At 41.4% G+C, this 27327-nt stretch overlaps 2 protein-coding genes across 3 annotated transcripts in view; both read right to left on the reverse strand.

Annotated features, from left to right (window-relative positions):
• Positions 1–713: 713 nt before the first annotated feature.
• LOC131813677 (CGG triplet repeat-binding protein 1) lies at positions 714–1350 on the reverse strand. Its single transcript, XM_059144057.1, has one exon. The coding sequence runs from the start codon at positions 1269–1271 to the stop codon at positions 768–770; it is 504 nt and encodes a 167-aa protein (XP_059000040.1). The 5' UTR covers positions 1272–1350; the 3' UTR covers positions 714–767.
• A 2931-nt stretch (positions 1351–4281) lies between these two features.
• Positions 4282–27327, reverse strand: part of WASF3 (WASP family member 3) — a 128935-nt gene continuing 105889 nt past the window's right edge. Inside the window, exons 4-10 of one of the 2 annotated variants that reach the window (XM_059144113.1) lie at positions 26648–26782; positions 24345–24498; positions 21018–21135; positions 13051–13217; positions 11948–12214; positions 9843–10210; positions 4282–7554 (exon numbers count right to left, since the gene is read on the reverse strand). In XM_059144113.1, coding sequence (XP_059000096.1) covers positions 7397–7554; positions 9843–10210; positions 11948–12214; positions 13051–13217; positions 21018–21135; positions 24345–24498; positions 26648–26782 — 1367 coding nt within the window. In that variant the 3' untranslated portion in view covers positions 4282–7396. Of the gene's footprint in view, positions 7555–9842; positions 10211–11947; positions 12215–13050; positions 13218–16374; positions 16551–21017; positions 21136–24344; positions 24499–26647; positions 26783–27327 lie in introns of both variants that reach the window. The other variant, XM_059144112.1, reaches the window with a different exon arrangement.

The following is a 27327-nucleotide window of genomic DNA, read 5'->3' on the forward strand; positions in this document are numbered from 1 at the left end:
TAAGCCACTGCCTTCGGCTCAGGTCATGATCCCAGGGTCCTGGGATCGAGTCCCACATGAGGCTCCTTGCTTAGCAGGGAGCCTGCTTCTCTCTCTGCCTCTGCCTGTTTCCACGCAAGCGCGCACTCTCTCTCTCTCTCTGACAAATAAATAAATAAATTAAATAAAAATCTTTTTTTTTTTTAAAGATTTTATTTATTTGAGAGAGAGCGAGTGCAAGCAGGCAGAGCAGCAGGCAGAGGGAGAGGAGAAGCAAGCTCCCCACTGAGCAGAGTACCCAACATGTGGCTCGATCCCAGTACCCTGAGATCATAACCTGAGCTGAAGGTAGATGCTTAACCTACCCAGCCCACCCAGGAGTCCCAAAGATATCTCAAGTTTTAATGCAAGGCCCCTGCAACGTCAGGTTCACCTGGCAGAAAAATTGAAGTGGTCCTCTCTTTGTAATTTGGTATTCAAGAACAGACTGCATTTTAAATTGCATTTTAAAAATAAATATCATATCAAATATTTATAGAATGAGACTCCTGAGAATGCAGGACTAGCTCACTCCAGACCAATTCTTTACAGATAACAATTAGTGGACAAAAATATACTTTGCAACTATTGAAGGCACTGGAGAAAAATCAAAATCAGAAGGACACCAGAGGGTTGAGGCTCAGAAGGAAAATCTTCAGGAGCATTTCCTATTTTTTATTTTTTATTTATTTATTTTTTAACTTTAATACTCCACATTTATCTTGATCACAATGGTGGTAACCTCCTTGTCAACAATCTTGTGAGTTGAGGAGTTGATTCTCATTCTCATATCCATCAGGCAGATATGCTCTCCTCAGCTGGTCTGACTTAGGTATGGAGCCTCCATTCTTTACGTGGCGAGACAGGAAAGCACGGACTGCTGGGTGATCAGCCTTCTCAAGTGGGATGTTGGCTTCCAGGCACATTTTCACAAAGTCCTGGATAACACTGACTTTCTCTGTTTGCGCAGTACTGTTGCACTGAAGGGATGCAGTTAGGGGCCTCTGCTTCTTTCTTACATTCTGCTCTTCAAATTCTGCCTTCCTCTTGGTGTGAGTCTTTGACTTAAGGTGGTCACTAATGGCAGACTTGCGAACATGATTCAGAACCACATTGCAAGAAGTGCAGAAGAGTTTTCCTCCATCTTCGTGCAGCTCACCTCCAAACTCAGTGACTCGATCCAGGGGAGTCACATACAAAGCAGTCTTAGAACGGTTTCGGGCAGGTGGTGCTGTCACTACAAATCTTTCCATTCTGACTCTGAATAAGGTTCCGATCAGTTTCCAGTTTTCTTCGTCTTGATACTCAGTAGTGAAGGGTCTCCAGCGCAAACCCAAGCCGCCGCGGGGCTCGATCAGGCAACGGCGACGACGGCGGCGGCGGCGGCGACGGTAAAGGCATGACTTCCCGGCACCGCAGGGAAAATAGGGTGCAAGCCCAGAAACTATTTCCCCATCACCACTTGTTGAAAAACTGATTTGAAGGCATCTCCGGGTGTGAACAAACGAAAGTGCATTTCCTATTTTTTAGTGGCTTTTTGCCTGAGGACAGGCTGGATCCTGCTGAGCAGGGTAGCTGCGCTTTAGTAGAAAACCCCTAGGTTTGCTGGCTTACCCCACAGGCTTACTGGCTTAAAAAAGTGAGAGGACCGAGGTCAGAGTGACCAGAACAGGGAGAAAGTGACAAAGAATACTAGAAAGGAGAGCCAGAGAGTAGGATCTGAAAATTCTGTGCAAAATTGCCCAAATCTCTGGTTGATCCTGTAACCAGATATAAGCAAAGGCAAACTCAAAGCAAGCTGGCTAAGCTACATGAACTTCTGAGAGTTCTGTTGGTATCCATCACAGGGCAGGGTGGAGAGAATTGGGAGCTTAATTCTAGTCACGGCAACTCCCTTGAAAACCACTACTTTTCAGGAGTTTCTGAAACATTATTTATAAAGGTTGGGATATAATCCCAAACTACGGGGCACTCAAGAGAAAAGGCAATCATTAGACAATGATCCTGAAAAGATCCACGTGTTCAAATTAGCACGCCAGGGTTTTTAAAGAGATAGTGTAACCATGCTCAAATATGTAAAGGAAAATAAGCTTGTAATAAACCAACAGGTAGGGACTCTCAGCAGAGAAATAAAGCTATATGAGAAAAAAAAAAAAAAAACAAACAAATAGGCAATTCTACAATGGAAAAAAAGTCCGAATAAAAGATTTTTTAGATGGGCTTTAGACTAAATTGTAGGTGATGGAATAAAGAGTCAGTGAACCTGACGATAAAATGAATAAAAGTTATTTAATCTGCAGAACAGAGAGAAAAATAATTTTCAAATCAAAAGAGCCTCAGGAAATTGTGGGCCAACCTCAAAAGGTCTAATATATGTGTAAAAGGGAGGTAAGAAGAAGATAAAAGGAAAGGGATGGAAAATATATTGGAAAAAGTAATGCCCAAATATTTTCCAAATTTCATTTAAGTCTTAAATTTATAGATCCGAGCTCTGTGAACCCCAAAAGCAAGATAAATACAAAGAAAATCATAACTCAGCATGTGGAGCAGCATTGCTGGTGAGTTTAAACTAGTTGGTGAGTTTAAACAGCCACTTTGCACCAAGTCTGTCAATTTCTTTTAAAACTGAACATACACTTACCTATGACTCAGCAATTTCATTCCTGGTTATTTATCCAGGATCGATGAACAGGTATGTCCAGAAAGGACTTGCATTAAATCTTACCAAGGAAATGGATAAAATCACTGAATTATACAATGGATTCATACAAGTACTCCGTGACAAAACGTAATAAAATATTGATATATGTAATGACATGGATTTCAAAAACATTATGCTAAAAGAAGCAGGTGTCGGGCACCTGGGTGGTTCAGTAGTTAAGCATTTGCCTTCACCTCAGGTTCTGATCCCAGGGTCCTGGAATCAAGTCCTGCAGCAGGCTCCCTGCTCAGCGGGAGTCTGATTCTCTCTACACCTCCCCCATGCTCGCGATCTCTCCCTTACGCTCTCAAATAAATAAATAAAATCTCAAAAAGAAATAAAAGGTGTAAAATGGTACTGTTTTATTCCATTTATGTTAAGTTCTTCAACGGGCTAAATCAATCTATAGTTTAAAAAAATAAAAATCCACAATGGTGGCTGCTGCAGAGACTGGGACAGAGGAGAGCAGAACCTGAAAGGGAATGAAACAACATTCTAAGGTCACGGCGATGCTGTCTCAATGTACACTACAGGAGTGTACACAGGGTTACAGCTCATCAAATGGTATACTTGGGATGTTGCTTTTTACTTTTACGTTAAAAATATTAAATATTAGCTATAAATATCACACCATGATATGTACATTGAAGTGCTCAGAGGTGAGTATACTGCAACTTACTTTGAAATGGATGGCTAGACAGACCGATATGGCTCCATGGGTGTTTACTAAACAGTGTTCTTGTAGGTTTCAACTTTTTCATAATAAATGTTGAGGGGAGGGATGTTTACCTAACTCTTGAGATCTACTGGGGAATGGAAAGACCTTAGTTTGAAACTCAAGAACTAAGAGACCACGCTTGGAGCCCCAAGCATTGTGAGTGATGGCCTGTTTCCCTGTCATTCAATAAGGGGCTGCTCAAGGACTAACAGATTAGCCAGGTGTTCTCGGGATACAAAAATGTAGACGCAGACTGTATTCACGGAACATGGCGCCGGATGGGGAGGCTCAGGGAGACCCAGCTAGGACCCCAGGAGACACAGGTTATGGGAAGTGGACACAGCGGGTACAGGCAACTCAGAGGCAGCTGTTCCAGAAGCGCACTCCAGCCGCTTTCCTGAATGTTGTCACACTTGCCTCCCTGATTCAGTTCCCACTGGCCCCCACATGCACAGCTCCTCCCGCCCCCCGGAGTGAGTTTGACATGAACCGTGGCCCTTGACCAGCAACTTAACTTCGTGCTAGTTTGCTCACATATGAAATAGAGAGAATGCCCATTTTAAAGGATTATCATAAGGACTAAATGAAAGCATCCCATAAGTAATAAATGATACAGAGTATTCATCACTGTTATTGAGACTAGATGTGGCCAAGAGGCCTCATCTGAGCATCTGGCTTCCTGCTCCCAGAATGGCTTTTTTTTTTTTTCTAATTATGCCAGGGCTTCCTGAGTCACTCCCAGAATCCAATCTGAACTCTTGGATATGTAAAAACCCTGCCCAACCCCCAACTTCTCCCCTCCAAGAAAGGTTAAACAACAACACTGTTATCAATGAACAAAACCTTTTAGGGTTAAAAGTGTAATTTTATTTAGATGTTACTTGTACATAATCTATAGTAAGATATACAAACAGATAAAAATTGTTTAACAGGAGGTGTGTGTTTTTATTTTAATACCACTTTAAATTCAATTTACAACAGCATTGGTAATACTGCAAGGTGACAGATACTCTGATTTATAACACAAAAATTACTTGCTACTCTGGCTGATACATTCCCACTAGTCTTTAATGGATTAAAATGTATCATGTATTCCAGTTGCAAATTATTACAAAACTTTCACAACCTAGCCACTTGGTGCTCAGAAAAGATTTTGATATTCTAAAAATTTACTGAAATGAAAATGTTAATTTTCTAACCATATACTTCCACTAAAGAAAAACATAAGCGTACCAAATCTCATGGTTTGGGGTTAATAATGGAAAACCAATCACATTATGTTTGTGTAGTTAAAGTGTGGTACCAAGTAACCTTCTCATTCCCTCTGTCTAACCTATGATATGAGAAAAATGCTTGTAAGAAATTAATCTAAAATACCCATGGAGGGGAAAAACTGAGAGATTTAAAATTAAAATTTAAAATATAACTACTACTTTAAGATGTAAAATCCACAGATATGAAATAGGCTTTTAAATGTCCTTCTCCATTTGTTTCGGTAAATACTTTTTGAAAACGAAAACTGAAGATTCAAAATATTCACTTTTTCCTTTTCATGTAACAGCACATTAGAAAAAGTCTGGATTTAATTTTAGAATAAATCAGATTTGCTGAGAAAAATACTGCAAAAATAATCTAAATTGAATTTTAGTCCTTTTCCATTCCATTTTAAAGGCTACGCAACACATTAGGGCAAAAGCTTTTCACTAGTAGGAAAATCAAGTCGAAAATAACTTGTTGATTAAACTACAGGAAGACAACTAATAATTAATAGGCTTATGAATATTTATGAATAAAGTGCCAGTAATTTTACTGTAGTAAGATATAAATAGAAGAAATCCTGACATGGATAGTAGCTTTAGGTGTTCTCTTCATCCTGAGAACAGAAGGGACAGAAAAAACAAAGAAGTGTTACCAAATAGATGTTCTAGAATTATATAAGGAATTCCTAACTGAAAAGTAACAATAAAACAAAATACTGTAATAACAATGAAATCAGACTACAAATGGTAAAAGTCCCAAGAATAATGCCAACACAGTAGGCCTTTATGCTGAAAGGAAAAAAAAAAAAAAAGGTGGTGGGGGAATCAAGGAAAGAAATGTAAAAGTCCACTAATAACTATCACTTAAATTCAGTAAAATTATGGTGACTAGCTCCAGGAAACGGAAACCCGAGAAGCACGTGTCCCAACAGCTAGTACAGCTGAGGAGACTCCGGTAAACTGATAGAAGCAGCATGGTCTCGGGAAGGGGAGGCAGACATTAGGCTTTTCAGAGTTTCAGAATCTATGTGACTAAAACCCAACCATGGGCTTTATCTGATGACCGTCCATAAGCCAAATCGGTGTCCACTAGGGGACACATGGATGTGGTTTGGGGTCCCTGCTGAAGTCCTCAGGAGGACTCATTAACAAGAATCCAGTGGCCATGGTCCTGTTTAGATGACTACCATGAACCAGACAACTGTTTTGAGCTAAAGCCTCCTTCACCATGACTGAGAGTCACAAATAACCGCTCCGTTTGAAATGCTGCACGTAGGTGACAGTCCCTAGGAAGTGGAGTGTCTCAGTATATTTGTGAAGTCGTGTCTACAGTCGAAGCCTGGGGGCGTTCACGGATTCTGAACAAGCAGCTACCCTTCCTCCCAAAATGACAAGAGCCGGGCTGCCAGCCGTGAGCCTTCCGCGGCTCCGCTTTCGCCAGGAAGGTGAAGCCCGGAGGTCTCCGAACTGCCGTGCGGGGAGTGCAGCAGGAAGCGTGCGGGGAAGGGAACGTGATCTGGAACAGCTACACGCCTCGTCTCATCTGAGGTACTTTTCACAGTTGAACGTGCCGACGACACCGTGAGAAAAGAGAACCGTGTGCTTCTAGGAGTAGGGCCGAGGCCCTGCTTGGGTGATGGATCCCTAATCTGGCCACAGCACCAGGAAAAGCGCATAGCTGTCAGCATCTACTTCCACCGACAATCTAAGCTTTGTGAAATTCAGGCCAAGTGGGGCGTGGGGCGTGGGGCATGGGGCGTGGGGCGCGCTCTCCGGAGCGCACTGAGGAGTGGGGAACTTAGGACGGCTCCAGGACAGGCCGGGGTGAGGGGCTCCTCCGCACCCGGTGCCGCCCCCCCCCCCCCCCCCCCGTCGTGTTGTGCCGGCCGGCTGGCCCCCCGGGGCTCTGGGGACTCAGGGGTTCCCAGGGTCAGCCCCGAGGGCCCCAGAAGGAAGAGCAAGCACCCTGTTCTCCGCACTCGTGACCGCGCAGCCGCTGGAGCCCCTTCCGGAATCCCCGCCAACCATCCACCAAGGGAGCGCCCGCAGGGAACCCTGCCCCGGAAGCGCCTTCCAAGGTCACGGTTCACCAGAGCGTGCCACGGGAACGAACGCATCTCACGGAACGTTCCGATTCACACACGGGCGGCCGGGCTAAGGAACAGGAAGCAGCAACGTTTGATGCCCCTGACTGGTTAAATCTTTCCCCGAGAGCCAACTTCTTGGGAAACACGTTAGAAACGAAGGAACAGAAAGGGCGAAACGGTATCACTGACTGGAAGACGTCACTCTGACACATGGTCGTTAATCTTGCAAAGACCTAACACCAGGCAGCTTCACAAACACACGGCAAATCTGCGGAATTACAGTGATCAGGAAGAGGAGACCCAAACTGCACGAAGTACTGTCGTGGCCAAGAAAAAGGAAGCAAGAGGCTGTTTTCAGGACAATGCGATAGTTACAGCGTATTTCCTCGGGTGCAGCACAATTTGCTATGTTTAGTGGCACTTAAGTATTACACAGTAAATACTGAAAAAACCCAGAATTTTTGGATGTGCAAAAGCAATATCACATTATTAATACAAAAGTTGCTACGCTACAGGATTATAATACCACTATGTGGGTGTTGGGACCACTTAAAATTTTCAATACATTTCCGACACGTGGCCCCTGGTGGCCCTGCTGCGCATGCGCGCCGCCTCAGTCGGACCAGTCGTTCTCGTCGAACTCAGAGTCGTCGTCGGAATCGCTGTACTCCACGGCGATGCGTCTGGACAGAATAGTGGCCACGTCGTTCCCGACCGGCTCCCGCTTGGCCTCTTGCTCGCGCTGTTCTTGCACCTTTTTCAACTGAATCCCTGGGGACACAACCCGGAAGGAGAATTAAATTGCTCTGCTTGCTCTAAATTAAGGAAAACAAACTAGGAAGTCTATTTAGACTTACCACTCCCTCTCTGCCCCCAAAGGTAAAAAGTTTTGTAAACCTGAAGTGAGAAAAGCTTGGGAAATCGAAGTGTCACGACCAAAAAAAAAAGGCACTCAAAGTCGTTGACACTGTCTGTAGAAATGTGCTTTATTCCAGTGCACTTGAACATCATGAAAGAAAATTCTGGCCTGCACCTTCCACTAGGGTAGCCACTACACGTGACTGATTAAGGGTAAATTTATTGTGCCTAGTGGCTCCCATATTGGAACGTACAAACATGGAGCACTTCTATCATGAACAATTTCCTGGACATTGCTGTAATCCAAAGGCTTGGAAAGGGGCATTTTATGCTAATAGCTTTTGATTAGTGCCGGGAGGTAAGGGAGATCTGTGTTTCACCAATTACTTCTAAAAATGAATATAAAATACAATCATCTACTTTCTTATTAAGTAACAGTAGGTGACAAAGATAATTTAAAGTTAATTCTTTAATTTTTCTTTTGCAACAATTTGAGATTTTATAGAGTCCCTCCCTGTAAGACTAGTAGAAAAATGGGGCACCTGGGTGGTGTAGTTGGTTAAGCAACTGATTCAATTTTGGCTGAGTGATCTCATGATCTCACAGTTGTGGGATAGAGCCCAGAGATGGACTTCATGCTGGGCATGGAGCCTGCTAAGATTTTCTCTCTCTCTCTCTCTCTCTCTCTCTCTCTCTCTCTGCCCTTCTCCTCACCAAAAGAAAGACAAGTTAAAAAAAAAAAAATTCCCATAAAAACTATACCCAGGTTCCCCAACTGATAACATATGACCACTTTTTTTTTTTTAAGCAACCTTTATCATTCTTGATCATACACACACACACTTTTTTCTGGACCACCTGGGAATAAGTAGCATGTAACGTTCCTTTGGCCCTAAAATACTTAATGTGTAATTCCTGAAACACAATGATCAAAATCATACTACAAGCATAAATACAATACTACCATCTCTTTTATAAATATTATATAAATTTTGCCAGTAGACTTAAAAGCAGCAGAAAGTTTTCACCAGGCCTGGGATCCAACATGGGAATACCAATGACACTGTCTGTCGTCTTTCATTAATGTCCCCTAATCTGGGCAGTTCTTCAGTCTTTGTGGTCTCTGATCTTGACATTTTTTAAGAACACAGGTGGCTCCTTTGTAGACTGTCCCTTGATGTGGGCTTCTTAGAGGCTTCCTCATGATTAGATCCTGGTTATGTGATCACTCTTATTGGATGGGGCTAACAGGTATCCAAAAACAAAAACACTGTCCTACTATGACCCTAAATTTGTTATCAGTGAGGTCGCATAGCTCTGGAACTTCTTTTCTTTACAAAACCAAAGTGTGTCAATGACGTTGGAGACATATGAGAAGGCTGGGCTCGGGTGCCACACTCGGGTCTGATTTGGGGGCACTCAAGCCAAAAGCAGAGACAGTAATGTCCCAGCTGTCCTGCGAAGGACATCAGTGCCACCTTTCTCAATCCCTTCCAGACGGAAACAACAAGCCTGTGACCAAGAGATGGTGCAGCTCCCCACTGAATGAGAAGCATCTAGGACATCTGCGCATCCTGTCAGTGACCCTCACCCGGCCTGGGCTGTGCCCCAGGGCTGAGAATAAATGGGTGGAACAGATGGTTAACGTGTGGTGCTGAGGGGATGCCAGAACGGGTGAGCGTCTGGGCTCCTCCATCCTGATTTGATCAGAGAGGCTCTATTTCTGTATGTCTCATGCTCTGGGGTTCAGTGTAGGGCTTTTAGCCGACAAAAGAATCTTGTTGCTAAATACATGCTGAAAAACTTACTGGCTTCGCGCATCGAGCTAAAAATATGGGAAGTCTAGGACATAGCTTAGGTTTTTAAAAATAACTCAATCATTGCTACGAGCTCACTTCCTTTCACTTAGACATTTACCCCTGCAAGTAGAATGCCGAGAAAAGACCCAGTTAACCAATGATCATCTTTATTATCTATTTCTAATCAAGTACAGCTTTCCCAAATTCTCTCAATACTTTATTATTGTGTATTTATCTTGCATGGCAAGAATAGGTCTCCTGTTAAGAAGTGTCCTTTAACCCTATTCTAAAAATCAGTTTAGTGGAGAGAGCAGTCATTTGAAGAAGACTAGGCTGTAGCTGGTTAGAGCCATAAAGAAGTCTCTTTTTAAAAGGAACGCTGTGTTTGAGGCGCTCACTTACCCATTCGAATGGCAGCAAGAAGATCACTTCGAGCGTCACTTATGGGTGGCTGTGCTGTCTCTGGGCGCTTCGCCTCAGCTGCAGGGGGGCCATGCATCGGGGAGGATGAGCGAGAAGAGCCTGCACCAGGAGGGCCCGGTGGAGGAGGCGGTGGGCCTGGAGGTGGTGGGGCTGTGACCACGAGCCCAGCGGTGGGAGGGTGAGGAGGAGTGGCGTAGGAGGAGCCGGCAGAGGCAGGGAAGGGGGGCTGCATGGGGATCTGGAGGGGGCTGACGAAAGCAGTTTGTGCTGAAGGAATCATGGGGGGTGGTGGTGGAGGAGGAGGTCCTGAGGGGTTGTAATACTCAATTATCTGTGCTGGCAGCATCCTGATAAAGAGATGAAACACATGGAGTCATTACAACAGTGACAGAGTCACAGCCTTGGAGAGTCGAACATGTCCAATTCAGAGGCCTCCCCCAAACCCAATATATACTGTCCTCTGCACTTGAAACACTGCAGGATGCAAACATCTGCACTTTGGGCCAGTCATTTTTACATGTCTACATTATTCACTATGATGAAATTCACCTACACAAATGAGCCAGAAAGAAAACCCTGGTCTGGGGCGCCTGGGTGGCTCAGTGGGTTAAGCCGCTGCCTTCGGCTCGGGTCATGATCTCAGGGTCCTGGGATCGAGTCCCGCATCGGGCTCTCTGCTCAGCAGGGAGCCTGCTTCCTCCTCTCTCTCTCTCTCTGCCTGCCTCTCTGCCTACTTGTGATCTCTCTCTGTCAAATAAATAAATAAAATCTTAAAAAAAAGAAAAAAAAGAAAAAAAAAAAGAAAAGAAAACCCTGGTCTCAGGGTCCTAAGAATGAGCCCCTATGTGGGGCTCCATGCTCATCGTGGAATCTGCTTAAGATTCTCTCTCTCCTCCCTCTGCCCATCCCCCATCCTCCGCTTGCATTGTCTTTTTTTCTCTATCTCAAATACATAAATAAATCTTTTTAAAAAGTAACTTTCTGTGGAAGGCTAAAATAAAACAGTTGACTGCAAAGGTTATGAACAGCAATTCAAATTTATCCTTCATAGTGGGCATCAAAGATGGGTGGCTCTCAAACTTGTCTTACAAGGGTCCTGTGGTCAGTCAGATTTGGAAAACTCTGTATTTTATACCTCATCCCCATGGAAATTCCTCAAGCCCACAGGGCCCATTAGAATATCAAAAATCTTTGAAAAGTCCTACGCCTAAGAAGTCCACTGAATCCTACTGGACCATAGACCCTCTCTTTGCCGGATCTTTAATTAGGGCTTCACTCTCTGGGCACTCCCACACTCTGGGGACCCTTCCGGCGAAACAACGGAAGAGAACCTCTGAAAGCAGAGGGACATACATTTAGAAGATGACACACACTGCTATGGACTGAAGAACATGTTCATGGAAAGGCACATTCAGCTTTCCTAGGTACTATCCTGGAGGGGTGAACTCTTTAAAGATTACAGTTAATTCAGAAAAGAGAGGACAAAAGGCAGCCTATCAAATAAAGGTGAGTGCTTACGTTAATAAAGACATGGCCACAGGGCTCTTTCTTTAGGAGCTGTTTGGATTTTACTCAAGTGACAGAAAACAAAAGGGCCTGAGGGTAGGAGGTCTGCACACTAAGAGATCAAGAGAGGGTATAGTCACCTATGGCCAAGTATAAGCAGGGGCTCCTGGGGGGCAGCCCTGGAGAGTTTTCTCACTTGTGACAGGAACTGTCTGTGGTTCACCCAGAACATATACAGAGACCTGAGGGCTTGGGACAGGTTCACAAAAGCAGCACTTCATCCTTTCTCAATGCCTTGGCTTAGCAATGCCTTCACACACACCTCAAAGTATGTATGAGGGAGAGTGTATATACATGAATACAGACACAAACCTGAGACCCGTCTGTAAGAAAAAGGGGACCAGAGTGACAGTGGAATATTTTAACACAGACTTGGTCATGACTGGTACTATCTAAATCCAGAGATCCTTGGCCACATCTGGCCCCTAAGGGATGATTATTCAGCAGAAAGTTTTAGACCACACATAGCAAACTCCAACGCGACAGCAAACAGGTAGAGGACAGGAGTCTCGAGTTACCCGTAGTCCGCCGGTGCCATGGGTGCAGAGGCCTGGGACCCCTCTGCGGCCTGTGGTGGGGGTGGCGGCGGTGGCTGCTGGGGCCTGTTTAGGGCCATGTGCCGCGCCGAGGCAGAGGGGGGTCGGTACTCATGCTCAGGGGCCTGGCTTGCTGGCCCGTGTGGTGGCGCGTCCCCGGCTGCGTAAGAAGGGGTCACGGGCTGCGGGTGCAGAGAGTGGTTGGGAGTCGCTGGGTAAGAGTAATCCGTGACATCTGATGCATGCGACCTGATGTTCAGGAAAGGAGTGGGGAAGAGAAAGTCCAATTCAGTTAAAAAGATTTCCCGCAGCAGCCATAAGCATATTATTTTAATAATAACTTTGCCAATATACAGAAATCACACACTGATTTCCTTCACTCTGGACTCGGTCCAGCCCTGTGAGAGCTTCCGAGCAACGACAAAACAACTACTTTAGCAGCAAGCCCCAGTGTTACGTGGCTTCAGGGTCCCCGCGCTGAAGTGGATAAGTCAGACAGATCGGCAAGCAGGAGACAACAGAGCCCCATTTTCGCAATATTTCAGCGTGCTTTTTCTCTAAGAGAGAAGGCTACAAGGCAAATTCCATTTAATTAAAACACAGGGCCTAAGACAGAGGATTTCAGTGGCGATGGAACTGACAGCATATAATTAGATATTATAAAATGGCAGGTGAGCTGGATAAATATGAACAGTAAGAAGAGCGGAAGAAATCAAGAATGCAATTCAGTGGGTTGTAGTTTTCTTAAACAGAAGGACTGTATTTAGCCAAAAGAGAGAGCGCGCAGTGCAGTGTGGAAAGGGCTTCTTTTCTTTGCACGGCAGAGCGTGAAACTCTAGAAGGGATGGAGATGTGGTATTAGATGGGCAGAGCCTGGGAAGATGCGGGGGCCACGATGTCAGCAGGGCGAGGAGGCCTGGAGGGAGCGTGGCCTGTGAGGGTGGCGGCCACCTAGGTATTAGTAAGGACAGTGGCGTGTCCCTGGCCCGGGCTACAGGCCAGCTCCGGAGATGCGCGAACTGTCAGGGCAGCCAAAGCAGGGCAGGCAAGCTGAGGCTGGGGTCCCGGAGAGCAAGGTGACGAACCCTCTGGGCACTGCATCCTCGGTGGCGCCCCCTGCCTGCGCCAGCTCCTTGGCGTCACTCATGAACTCAATGCCCATTTTCCTTCTCTCCCACTCCTCTCTTCTTGTCCTTACTCTTCTCACATGTATTTGCTGGCTTCTGTGAGGGGTCAGCTTGTGTCTCTCTCTCTGGAGGAAACAGGCAAACACACATTGGGGAAGGAGGGGACAGGGTGGGGAAGACACCAACCAAGTTTCCATCTTTGAAACTCAGGCAGTAGCTTCCCTAATCGGAGCATCACACAGCAGAGAAAACTGTCCTACATGACAAGAGCCTGCTTTGTTGTTGTTGTTTTTTTTTTTGTTTTTGTTTTGTTTTTGTTGTTGTTGTTGTTGTTTGCTTTTTTTCTTGCTGGACTGCAGTACAATAATAACTGGTAACTCACTTTTTCCCTCCTTAATTGCAGTATAAATTCTAGATTATGGTGTGGCTAGAGGTATGTCTCCTGAACTATGCAAACTATGCAAGGGAGTTGGAAATATTTAAAATTAAAAATTTTTAATGGGAGAAGAACCTGACCTAGCTTTAGGTTTAACGCATTTTAAAAACACAAATACCTAAAACTCTCGAGTCACTGGTGACATGCACTTGACTCCGTGTGCCTATGTCACAGATTGTGTACGACTTTCTCAAGGAGACAAAGTTATCTAGCAAAATACAGAGTGCTTCTGACGAGAGGAGGAGCCAGAGATTGTAAACATTGTGGCGGGACTCAGAGTCCTACCTCAGTAAAGTGGCTCTGTGACAGAGCCCCAGTGGAGCCTGAGAAAGGGGAGGACCAGTGGAGAAGGGAGTAAGGAGCAGGCACTGAGCATCCGAGGACCAGAACTTCAGCAGGAGGGCTCTAGAGGGAAGGGCTCTGGGGAAGGGTGGGCTCGAGAGGGCTGCTCGGTGAGGGGGGCGCCAGTGGGATGGAGGAGAGGTGGGGAGTCGGGGGCCTGCTGGGGGACAGACAGCCCCATAGGAAGGTAGCAGTCACCCACAGAAGACGCTGTACCAACGTGGAGATGAGTGGGATGAAGCTGAAGTGTCATGATCAGCACTGATTATCTGTCGCAGGAAAGAGCATTGGTAAGAGTGAAGATCACATGGAAAACGGACGAAGGGAAAAGTGTAGGCAGTGGAGACTCGGTGGGAGAATCATAAGACTCCCCTGGGGTCTTTTGGTGGACAGGTGGGTGGACAGGTGGGTCGTCAGCTGCAGCACAGGGCGCAGGACAGGAGGGGCAAGCACAAGGACACTTGCGCTGGAGCTCTCCCATCTCCTGATAATGGCGAGAGAGCAATAGGCAAGCATGTCCATTCTCATTCTGAATTTATGCTTACAATCAAACCATTCCTGATTTACAGAGAAAGCAAAACTTTATGGTTAGTGTTATGTGGATTGGGTTAAAACAGATTACTTACATGAACAGATCATATACATGCCATGGAATCTGATATTAGATTTAACTCTGTTGTTCCCCATATATCCACTAAAGACCATGTTTCTAAATAATGCTTAAGACATAAATATGAAATAACAAAAGTCAACAAATAAAAAACATAGAGCATGATTTCAATTTTGTAAGAGAAAAACATATATATGTACAGAAAAATGACCAAAGAAAGAAAGACGCTAAAAAGCAAACAGTGGTTTCTCTGGGTGATGGGATTATGGATAAGATTTAAATTTTTCTCTGTAACTTCCAAATATTAGAAGTTCCTCTTATTTTACAGTAAGAAAAAAACTGATATACTTCAGTAAAATAAAAAACAAAAGATTCTAATTTAAGGGATAGAATCCAATGATGAACTTTAATCTGTTATCTGTTACAGATAGTAAGAGGCCACAGGAAATAGGATTTGTGTTCTGAAAAATAAATGAAGATCTATCTAAACAACATAAATACAAAAGCAGAATACTAAATCATCTCAGTAATCATTGATTTTATACCCAACATGGAACAAGTGAATCTCAGATGCTAGAACGAACAGCAAACATTCAACTGAGGGATTAAAAAACCTCATTTTTCCACCTGTACCTACTGAAAGAAGAATATATATGGAGCATTATAAAATAAAGTATATGTTTAACATGAGTAAATAATCACAATCAAATTACTTGGGGGGGGGAGTACCCTGGGGGCTATCTATAATATTCAAGTACCCCTCCTCACCCGAAGACCTGTGAGCAAATCTGAATCATCATTATTATTTTCTATGGACATAAATGGACATAGAGATTCACACCTGAGGTGAATGCTCAGTTACATCTCCAATAATTCTTGAGTACTGAACAGATATCAGCTTGTACAGAAAAACTGCCTAGAACTTATCTTCTAGCATAGCCAACCAATGACTGACAGCCCTTCCAGGGTGGGTATATTTCTGGGTGTGGTAAAGTACCAAATATGAAATATCTTCTGTGTGCAGAGTCTGTGCTAGACACTGAGGTTATAGAGAGAAAAATTAAGAAAAAAGGACACAGATATAATGTAAGGTACAGGTTGTTGCTGTTTTTGAAACATTCTTGAGTCATATAAACATTCTCTGTTCAAATTCTGAAATGGTGATGGAAAACTCTTGAGGTTTCTGACCAGTGGGAGACCCCGACCTTACATAAGCAGAGTCGGGAAATTAAAGCCCAAGCATTAACTGACTAGTGAGACTCTGTTGTACCGAGAGTCCCTTTTGCAACAAATGTGATTTAGCGACCACATCATTCGCCCCTGCAAGGAGTATTTTTATTTAAATGCTTACAAATTCTTAAAGTAACTCCAACAGAATTCTTCTCCTGAAATTAGAATACATAAGATTAGTAAACTGAATAAATAACTAACTCGTTGGCTCATCACTCTTAGAAAAGGTTTCCAGAAAAAATACTGAAGTTCCGTCTTAGGCACATCAATTACCACCTACTAATTATTTTTAGCTATCACGTGGCAAAAGAAATTCAACATTCTAAGCTAAAGAGGGAGAGAAAGGAGTAAACGATTATTAAAAATGTAAGTCATTGGCAGTTATTAAGCCCAAATATAGCATCAGTGTTAAAAAGACTACATCTAGGTTAATAGAACAATAAACGAGTTTGAGTGATGGAAAATCATACAAAGTAACCCAACATACAATGAAACCACTTTCAAGTATTATTTCAAAGTCAAAAAAATACATATCATTAATTTTTAAGGAAAGTTTTTGCAACATATCATGGGCCATATAAACACCAAAGACACTGGTGCGTTTCCAACATATAATAAAACCAATTTACTACACAGAGGCTTTCTACAACACACGCACACACACCTAGTGTCTGGGGACAGGGATCCCTCGGAAGACGCTCCGTGGTACACACTCTGAGACAGCCTGTTGTCGGGTCTAAGCTCTTTGTCATATGCCATCATACTCCACTCCTGGCGCCTGTTTCTGGCCTTCCTAACCTTTTTCACCTCCCGGGTTGTGCCATCTATACGTTTTTGCTCCTGATGTGCAGGAAGAGAAAGTAAGCATGCCGAGACAGAAGGGAAAGGAAAAGAGCAGGTTAAATGCAGTTGTAATGAACGGGAAACAAGCCCGGCACGCAGACAAGAGACATTCCCATTTCGGATCACACGAACATTCTGAAAAATTCAAACACAGTATACATTCTCTTACCTGACATAGACCCAGCAGCAGTAACTGATACTTAACCATTTAACCTAAATAAACAGAAGCTACTCTGCAGCAGCTAACTCCAGGAACTGCTTACCATCATTTTTGGTAAAGAGTTTGCACCTTACTAGGCTTTTATCTTGTTTTAATGTACTAGATCTTTTAGATCTGCATGATAGAGATAAGTGTCTGAGATACAGACAAATCACGTCCTACCACTACACACTTTTGACTGAATGGTTAACATGCAATCATCTTTCACAAAATAACTCAAAATATTCTATTGCCAGTTTCTAATAAGATTATTACAGAATATTTAAGCTAATCCTGCAACTAGCTTAACATGGAACAAAAACATGCTAAGAACTTACCTTACCATATTGAGAATCAGTCTGCTTCAGCCCTACTTTGCCAGCAAAAATGTATCCAGTAAAAACTTGGGTCCTACACAGGTGTTTCTTCAAAGGTGAGGACAGTTATTGCTACATGTTTATGTGTTTTTCATAATTCCCAAGTAAGAGGTCATGGTCTTTAAAGATGAGAACTACGTGCTTTTAACTCCTAGACTCCTGTTAAAGAACTCCCGCACATGGTTTTACAGAAGACACACGAGTGCTAAGTGGTCAGACCCAAGTGAGCTTACGCACCAGGTCAGGCGCTGAGGATACAAACAGCAGACAAAAAGACAAGGAATCTGCCTCCGTGGAGCTTGCGGTCCAGTGCGAGAGGCCCAGAAAAGGACACAAACAATGTCCAGGTATAAAATATGGTAAAACATAAATGCATCATATACCGAATGGCACCTCATCTGGAAGTCAGGGAGTGGCCGAGACTAGCCCCGTCATGTGAGCAGGCATCATTCTGCAGAGGAGCAGGGCGGGTGCATGGGCAGAGCCGACAGAATGTGAGCCAGCTCTGAGGACAGCAGCACATCAGGAGGAATGAAAGAAGGTACATGGGCAATTAGGGGGAATGGCTCCTGAGATCTCAAAGGTAAGCCAGACCTTATAAGCCGGGTCAGAGGTGTTGTTCTTTATCCCAAGGGCAAAGGGAAACTATCAAAGGTGAGAAGGGAGGGGCTGACACACAGCTGAAGCAATCTGAAAAGATCCCTCCAGGTTGTGGAGAACAGATTAGAAGGGGGAAGGCAGGTCCTGTGAAAGGGTGGCTGATGGTTCACGGTGGGTGCCTGGACAAAGCTGGCAGATGATGTGAACATGGAATTCACAGAACATGTATAAATAGTTAATAAAGATATGAAAAGGTATGTAGTGCAAATGAGATTTTCGTGGGGGAGGGATGAGTCCTTCAAAATAAAATAATAATGATATGCAGGTCTGGAAGAAGTCTGTTAAGAGTGTAAACTGGTTCTGTCTTTTAATGGTCAGGGGGCAATTTGATGGTTTCTTTCAAAATTTAAAGCTCATTATTTGTTTTCTAGAAGTTTACCCAGAAGACTTATCTGCACATGGATCACGCAGTACCACAGTCCTATTAAGCAACTCTTCACATGCAACCAAAGTATGTCCTAACACAGTAAGGAGTAAACAATTAACGTAGCATGCACACCTTTGAGTACTATACAACTATTAAAAAGAACACAGGACATCTTTAATTATGTCAATATATGTATATGTCTGCATGTGCTTGTGTAGACATTGGGTGTGGTACCATTCTATGCATATAAAAGTGCTTTGTGAAGTGTATGCATATAATTATGAATGCTTTTTAAAACGTCTAAAAATGTACAGTTACTCCTAATGATTGGTGACACCTGGGAAAGGAAAATCTTATCCTCAAATTTTCTACACTAATGTATTCACTTCAGTGTAACATGAGTGTTTTACAACCAGCATGCATTGCCCGTATACTTGTAGAAACCAAAAGGAGGGAGAGTTCAATGGATTTCAACATACCTCCTGATTAAGAACCACTGTAGTCATCAGTAACTGTCACCCTTACTTTTTAAAAGACGTATGTGGACGTGTTTAGATCAAGTGTTACGATCATCTACGACTCTCCTTACAGTGGTTTAGCCTCCAAATCCACTCATCATCATGCACAAAGACACACACACACACACACACACACACACACGTACGCACAAACCGACTGTGACCAAGTGTTCACAGTCGTGTGTTTGTATTCCAACTACACTGGCTTCCATTAAAGCCCCTGGAATGTATCCAACCATCTCCTAGCCCAGGACGATCCTAGCTGCCTCTACCTCTAATGCTCCTGGATTCGGAAGCTTCCCTCACCTCCTCTGCCCCCACTCCTCCAGCATCCCGGCTCATGACCATGCACGTACACAGACACGTGCACGCACACGTGCACACATAGGCACTGACGCGGACTCTGCTTAGCAGACTTCTAACTCCCCACTGCTGGAGCTCAGTGAATGACACCGCCTCATTTGCAATGTCACCCCCCCCACACACACACCTTGTCACTTCACCCACTGCACACTGTACTTTCCCTTCACAACATTTACTAGGCACTGGAACTACACACTTACAACTACATATTTACTTGCATCATTTAAAAGATGTTTTTAAACCAGGAAATGAAGTTCAGAAACAATGGATTTCTCATCCCCAAATTTTCTAAACTAATTTTTTCTTCAGAGAGAATTTTCAGCTCCAAACTGAAAGTAACCTGTGTTTCGGAAATCCTGGGAAACAAAGGATTAACTGGTCTCATTTTCTATTCCTACATAATACAAGATTTCGTGCTAGAATTTTCAAAATTCTTTCCCTCTTTATGATTTCTAGCGAGCTGCATGATTACTTAATGTTTGTTTCCCCCACTACATTGTAATCTCCGTGACGGTGATAATCCTTCCTCACCACTGTTTATCCAGCTCGTAGAAGGCATTCAAGAAACATTATTATATAAGTGAATAAGAAACTTATCAGAATGTTATGTGTTGGAGGAATGTGTAATGAGACAAAACAGTCAAGGAAATGGTGTAATTTTGAAGACATGATAATCACCCATACACTAAGACTGTTTCCCCTGAAGAACACCACTAAAAAACTCAGATATTTTTGCCAAAAGTATCACTGAGAAGGGAAACCTAGAAGACCACTTAAAAGGACAGGCATGTTTTAAAGGAAAATACCCTTAAATTCCTGTTAGTATAAAAAGGTGTAAGGACCAATGGGCCTTGAGATAATCTGTTTCTTTTCCCGTCAAGAGACCAGGATCAGTTTTTTCTTCACTTAAATACTTAATACTTTCTTCACTTGGACACTTTCCACCTTCAACACTCAGCAGCCCTTCCAAGATTTCTCTATTCATCTCTCCACCCACAGCACCAGGAGAGAGCACGAATAACCAACCTTTAGAATTCTTTCCTGGACTTCAGTGGGAACACCTTACCCTTGTAGTCAGTAAACTGCTCCATATTCCCTTTCTTAAATCCCGTTTTCAAATCTTAAATTCTCTTCCATCCCAAACTGTGGCTTCTATGGTTCCAGTACATCTAGAAGCCTCCAAACATTAAGGCCACTAACCCACAACATGCTAAGGTTTTGTCCTAAAGAAAGCACTCTAACATTTGTCAAGCAAACCAGGTGCTCATTTTTTAAAAACACAGTTTACATATAAAAGTCTTGACAAATATTTGCCTTTGGAGAATTAACTCTCAGTAGGTGAAGTCTAATTTCTGGGCCCTAAAGGGGTAGTCCTTGAGCAAAGCATGATTATTCTTCCAAGAGTAAGATTATTCTCTTCCAAGAGAATCACATAATGTGATTATGTGGTCATAATGTGGTCATCAACCTTCAGATTTACAAGTTGCCTGCCTATTACACCTCACCGAAAGGAATCTCATTGTTTGATAAATACTATGCCCTAAATATACAGATCACACATGCCTTTCAATCCAATATGAACATCTCATCAAGGTGTTAATTACAGCGAGGTAGCAATGCACCAATTGAGAATGCTTTAAAGAGATGAGAGCAGGTCATTATATCTGATAAGAAATGTTGGCTGCTTTGTGAAATTTAAAGAGCAGGAGAAGAGTTGTAAAACATGTTACAAACAAAAGTTCTAGTCACTACTTCTATCAAAGCAAAGCAAGTTTAGGGAACAAATCAGAAAGTATTTACTGAAAAATAGTATTACTGTGTTAGACTGAATTGTCAGTATCATTATGTAAAAAATGCAACCTCTACTTCTGCACTAAATTCAGCATACCAACCATTTGCATAAAGGACTTATTGACTTATTTCTAAACCAGGATCTCATTTCAACGTCAATTTGTGAGTTCCCATACTAGAATTATTTACCTTCTGACGCCTCTTCTCCTTCCTTTTGTCCTCTGTGTCCTGCAGCATTTTTTCTTTCCAAAGGTCAAAGAAATAGGAAGGATCAGTGTAGAACTTCAGCCCATCCTTTTTATCATCTCTGTAAATCAATGTATCACAAGTCGGGAGTGGGGAGAAGAGGCTGTTAGACATATTCCTGTGGGGTGAATATTCACTCTATTTAACTCAAGGGATGACAACATCTGCATGAGGTGAATATTCACTCTATTTAACTCAAGGGATGACAACATCTGCATCTACACATTCTCTCTGATCTCCTCATTTGAAGGGAAAAAAAAAGGTGAACATGAAAGATTAGCAACTTTTTCTAGAATAATCACGTAAAAAGTACTCTGGCTAATTTAGACTTAAGTATAAAAGTGCCTCAAAATCACCATATGGCTCGCAAACAATGATCTCTGATACCTCAATTATTTCAGGAAACATTCTGTTTATTCTAAGAGGGGCCATCTACAGAGATGAATGGGTTCTCAGTGTGTACGGTACTCACCTCTACTCTGGAGCTTCCATATTATTAGGATAAAAATTAGTAAGTACGCTGTCCCTTTTTCTTTTTATTAGTAAGTATGCTGGCCCAACATCTACTCAATTCGGAAAGAAGCAAAAACTAGTTCCCAGCATACTAAGTGTGATGGGAGTGGAAGTAACTCACAAAGAGAATTCAATAGTGACACTGCTCTTTCAAGTCCTACCACAACCACTATTTCAAGGATTTATATAATTATTCATCTATCATAAAACCAATGCAAATCCCAAGTTGTAATATAAATCAAAAGTAAAGCTCAAAATAATCATAACATGAACTAAATGTTCTCTAAGACTAACGCTTTAAAAAAGGATCTGGCCTGTAGACTACCTTCAAAAGGAAGCAGAGCATTTACATTTCAAGTCAGGGTTTCAGTAAGTCATTTAAGGCCCAGAGAAAAGCAAAATGAGATGAGGCACAGTGAGATGAGTATAAGAAAAAGTTTATGCCCCAACAGTAAATGCAAACTAACTGAAAGAGCCCAGGGGGAAATCCTGCCTGCCCTTCCCTGATGCTCCTGCTATGCCATGTTCTGGGAGCTTCTCGTCATCACAAACTATGGCCCAGGTTCCTCTGGGGGCTACTCTGGCCCAATCGATGGTCTGAAAATCACTAAATGGCAAGTTGCTTTACACTTTCATCTATGATGACTTGAAATCCTTCTTTTTCCTTTACAAATTTCCTAACTGATAGGAGACCTCCATTACAGAGATTTTATTAACAACATTACTGTGAAAAATAGTCTCCCAAAGATGCCAGGCCTTCCAAATGGAATGAAGATAGAGAAAAGCTCAACAGTAATTTGTTACAAAATTTAAGACATATAAAATGCATCCTTTTTTTTTTTTAAAGAGGGAGCTAATACTTTAATGAAGGCAGTAGCTCATGTCAGTGAGCAAATATTAATCTCAACATAAGAACATAAGCAGGAATGCCCAGTGTTGATAGCAACCAAATACTTCATTTTCAAGTCATGTTCTCATGTTCATATTAACACTGTCCTTAGTGTTTTATATACCTCAAATATTTATTGTCAAATAGTACATTTGAATTTTTAGCACTGTTACTCTTAAACACACTATTAAAGAGTTAAAGACATTTTTATTTTCCGTAAAACTGAATATACACATACAATATCTATGGAAGTTACTTCGTTTTTTTAATAAAATTAAAATTTTTCTATCACCACAAGTAGCTAATCATGATCTCAATTCATCAAAGATAAGTGGCCCACTGAGTTTTCTAAGCTTTTTCCTTTGGAACAGGATTATTTAGTGAGGTGTCTTAGGACAGTTTTAACAGGCCTGCCCTTGTGGCTTCTAGTGTTAAATAAATCTGAAATTGCCCCCCCAAATATGCCTATTGAATGAAAGTGAAATTGTAAGGTAAAACATCAGACTTACAATACTACTATTCATATAGATTATTAATTTTTAGATGAGTTTGCTAAAACTTCCAGAAAAGCATACATGTTTCATAGAAAACTGTGGCCCATCGGCCCTTTTCCATCATAGTTTCCATGGGATTTCTACTGGTTTTTTTTTTTTTTTTTTTTTTTTTTTGAGAGAATCTTTCTGTCAATGCTTAAGAAAAGAATGTAGCTGGAACTGCTGCTTTATTAGCAGGGCTGCAATAGAGGGGGGTCCAAACATCTCCTTTGGGTCCTGAGAAGGAACAGGAATTCAGACCAAAAATACTCTGAGCACTCCTTGAGAAGGACCAAAGGCCCAAGATGGCGGCACCAGAAAGAGAGAACCCATTCAGTGGTAAAGGGAGTCTGTTACCCAGTGGAGCTAGTCCTGGGAGCCATCAGGACACCCTCTACCACACAGCCTGTGCTCATCAGAGGCTGAGGGAATGAGCTTACCTGGAGGGCAAAGGTGGGAGAAGAACAAGGTGTACGATGAAGGACAATGAGAAGGCATATGGAAAAGGGAGATGGGAAAGAAGGTGACAAAATATGGAAGGAAAACACTAACGTGGTAAGAGGTAGGAGAGGTGTTTTTAACAAGTATTTTCAATTGCTTAATATTAACTTTTTCCACCATCGATTTTCCATTCTTTTTCTGGAAAGTCTGGTCCTGATACCGAGTCCTACCATTTTACAGTAACAGGTTAATTTGTTGACTGTATTATTCACTCTTTAAGAATCTCTAGGTGCAGCATGCATTTTTCTGAATTTAGTGACAAAAGTCTCTGCAGTGCTGAAATGCTGAGACAGGTATTTCGCTGCATGATAAATGAATTATGCAGTTCCTTTAAAACTGACTTTGAATATGAGGAACAACATAACCACACACTACATTATACAATGTGTAATTTTATAATTACTTGGACTGTGGAACTTTCGAAAGTTGATATCTTGTAGTGACACTATTTAGAAAAAAGTCCCCCAGGTTGAGTTATATAGAAATATTTTAACTGTTCAGCAATGAGTGTCATTTGAGACATAATCATAAGTAGAATTTTTGATTCTAGAGTAACAAAATTCTACTTCAGATATCTACACACTCAGGTATCTACAAAAGTAGCTATCTACTATAGATATCTACCAAAGCTAACATTAGAGTTCACACTTCTCTGGGTGAGTTAATCTCTATTTTGAAATTCGAAACCTTTAACAATTCTGTACTAGGAACTGATTTCATTGTATATAATACCTGCAATTACTTTCAAAGTTTGAAAAAAATACGTCCACAGCACTGATCTCCTCTCTCAACTAATCTAGACTAAAAAGGCACTGGGAATGTATGAAGCCATACCTGTACGGTGTAAGAATATTCAGAGGAGGTGGCTTATCGCTCTGGTTGTAAATATCAGCAACAGGATTAGGAATGCTGTTCTTTGAAACCACCTGCTGGTCTTGGACTGTGGAACTTTTGAAAGCTTTTTTCATGTTGATATCCTGTAGTGACACTATTTAGAAAAAAGTCCCCCAGATTGAGTTATATAGAAATATTTTAACTGTTCAGCAATGAGTATCATTTGAGACACAATCATAAGTAGGACTTATGATTCTAGAATAACAAAATCATGTTTATTCTGTTCACTTAAAACCACACTTAAATAGCATGTATATTCCTTCCCTCTTGTAAATAAAGCTGTCCTATAAAATGAAGACGGATCACGTCTTTTCTCCTTCTGTAGTGATCTAATTATTTCTTTGAACCTAATATTAGAACATCATTCTTTATAATAGTGTTTTTCAGAAACCACACAGGAATAGAGTTGAGCATAACAGGTATGTAAATACAAAGGTTTGGGTATCCTGGAGGAAAAAAATATTCAGTTAATACCAGTTGAATATAATACATGTAAAAAATATGTTTGCAAAAAAAAAAAAAAAAAAAGCAAATGTAAAAAACACATGAAGTTTTCCTGACACTGACATTAAGGAAAGATGGCAAGGTTTTTCAAAATATGTATAGTCCTAGAAATTAAGGAGCCAAATTTGAACTACACTCAGCGGTAAGGAAATCAGGGCTGATAATACTTACTTCTTGTGTCTGCGCAACACTTTACATCTCATGTATTAACTCATCTAACCTTGACAGACACTTTCTAATTGGGCAACATGGTCCATTAACCCACCTGACCAACAGAGCTGAGAGTTGGGTATTAAGTAACTCTTCCAAGATCACCCAGCAAAAAAAGGCAAACTCAAAATAGAACAAAGATTTCCTAACTTGGTCACATGGCTTTTTTCTACTATAAAATCCATGCCAAAGACAGTAATCAGGTAAATCTTGATTGGATGGAATTTTAAGGATATGAGATACAGTGTAAAATCTTATGACCTCTAGTGTACAGATTAACCTTTTCAAGCACAAGGTTTATCACTGGTAATCCAATTACAAGATCCCACAAAGAAACTGAAGGAAGATGAGTAAATATTAAAAATCATTTGTGATACCAAGGTGAAAAATGAATGACTGGCTTAAGATGCTAAAATTTCTTATCTGAATAGGCCAAATAGCTAGCCAAGGTTTTACTTTTTCAAATAAAATATATCTTAAAAATCAGATTAAAGAATGTTCATAAGGGATATTAAAATTTCAATGCTCTACATTTTTGTCCAATTTCTAATTCATGAATTTAATATTGACCTTTGAAAAAGACCTGAACACTAGTAAATATATTTTTTTAAATGATGAGGGATGAATTCCCTAAAACACTACATTTAAAAAAGAAAAAAACTTCCAGTTTTTTCATTAATACAACTATTTTAAGTCTAGTGGAAAAATCAGATATTAAGATCATTTTACTACAATAAGAGAAATCAAAACTACTACATAAAGGTAAAAATAATTGTTAATCTGAACATTTTTCTCAAAGAAATATGAAATGCTGTATATTGTACTTTATTTTTACATATTTTTTTCTAGTGTAATCTCAGTCTCTCATCTAAAAGATACAGAAAGGGAAATCTTTAAAAAGGAACTGCTGAATTTTCATTTTATTGAAACTGTCTCAATTTCAGGGTCTATCCTCAAAATTATTACCAGTTACCTACACAGTACTTACCAGTATTAACTTCATTTTACAACCATGACGCCTAAAGGCCATCAGTAAATGCTATTTATTGAGACGGTAAATCGCAGATCACCATGATTATTTATAGGCATCAACCCCAACAAGGGTAGCAGGCAGATGCCTTCATGCCTTCCCTCAGTCACGCTGTGTAAGTAGTACCCTCCCTCTTATCTGGACCACATTTTTGGAGTGACTATGACTTTTAAATAAGAAAGTATCTTTAAAAGAACCACCAATGACATAAACTAGGGTTTCTAATAGCAAAAATATTCAAAGAATCCTTTAAAACAAATACTATATGTGTATTTTTTTAAAAAAGAGTATTGAAGGCATCTATGAGGTAAACAAGATAAGACTCTTTAATTACTATCTTACCCAATACTGTGCCCCCCAACCCGCAATATTCTTCTAGAAAGGACAAGATGAAATATCAGCACACTACCCCAAGGAAAAAGCAGTGATTACACCGCAATTAATGACTACCGTCTTGTCAACATCACTTCTAGCTCATTGCTTTCATGCAATTACTTACCCTCTTCCACTGTTGAATCCAGCTGGGTAACTTTGACAGCAAGGCGATCAATTCTGTCTTGAAGAGAATTTGCTCTGATGTAGAAGTTGTTAGCCTCATTAAACAGCTCACCAAATATGTCTTCAGCATGTTTGCCTAGAGAAGAAAATGAATGGAGAAGGCCATCTGTTAAGAAGTGCTGAAGCAGCCTTCACACGTTCTTGCTAATACCGATTACTGTCAACATGTGGGATTTTGTGCAAATGATTATAAAAATAAAGTGTCACAGTCAAGGGCCTTTAGAACTTTTGAAAATGTATTGTGAATATTAACATCTATCTGAAATTGACCTGAAGTTGTATGGTTTTAGAATACCCCGAAGAGTATAGAACTTTCATTTAATTGCTACATGAGCTATCACCAAGTTGTTTCCCATTAAACTTCTTTGGGGAAAAAATGACTCTCATTTTGCATAATTTACAAATAAATAGAATCTTGGGACCTTAACCTTCCTTTTACTTCCCAAGATAAAGAAATCATGTTGGTTTCTAAATTTGAGATTTTGCTTCATTCGCCATCAGAAACGTTAGATATCTTACGTTGTGCCTAACACTCTCCAACGGCATAAAACTGTTCTAATCTGTATTTTGAAATCTAAGGATACAGTACTGACTCTGGCACTCTCTAAAATCAGTATTTTG

This window comes from Mustela lutreola, chromosome 13, assembly GCF_030435805.1.
Source record: "Mustela lutreola isolate mMusLut2 chromosome 13, mMusLut2.pri, whole genome shotgun sequence".
Lineage (NCBI taxonomy): Eukaryota > Metazoa > Chordata > Mammalia > Carnivora > Mustelidae > Mustela > Mustela lutreola.

Coding starts and splice junctions, on each gene's coding strand:
- LOC131813677 (XM_059144057.1), bottom strand. CDS start 1,271: ATGGAAAGATTTGTAGTGACAGCACCACCTGCCCGAAACCGTTCTAAG.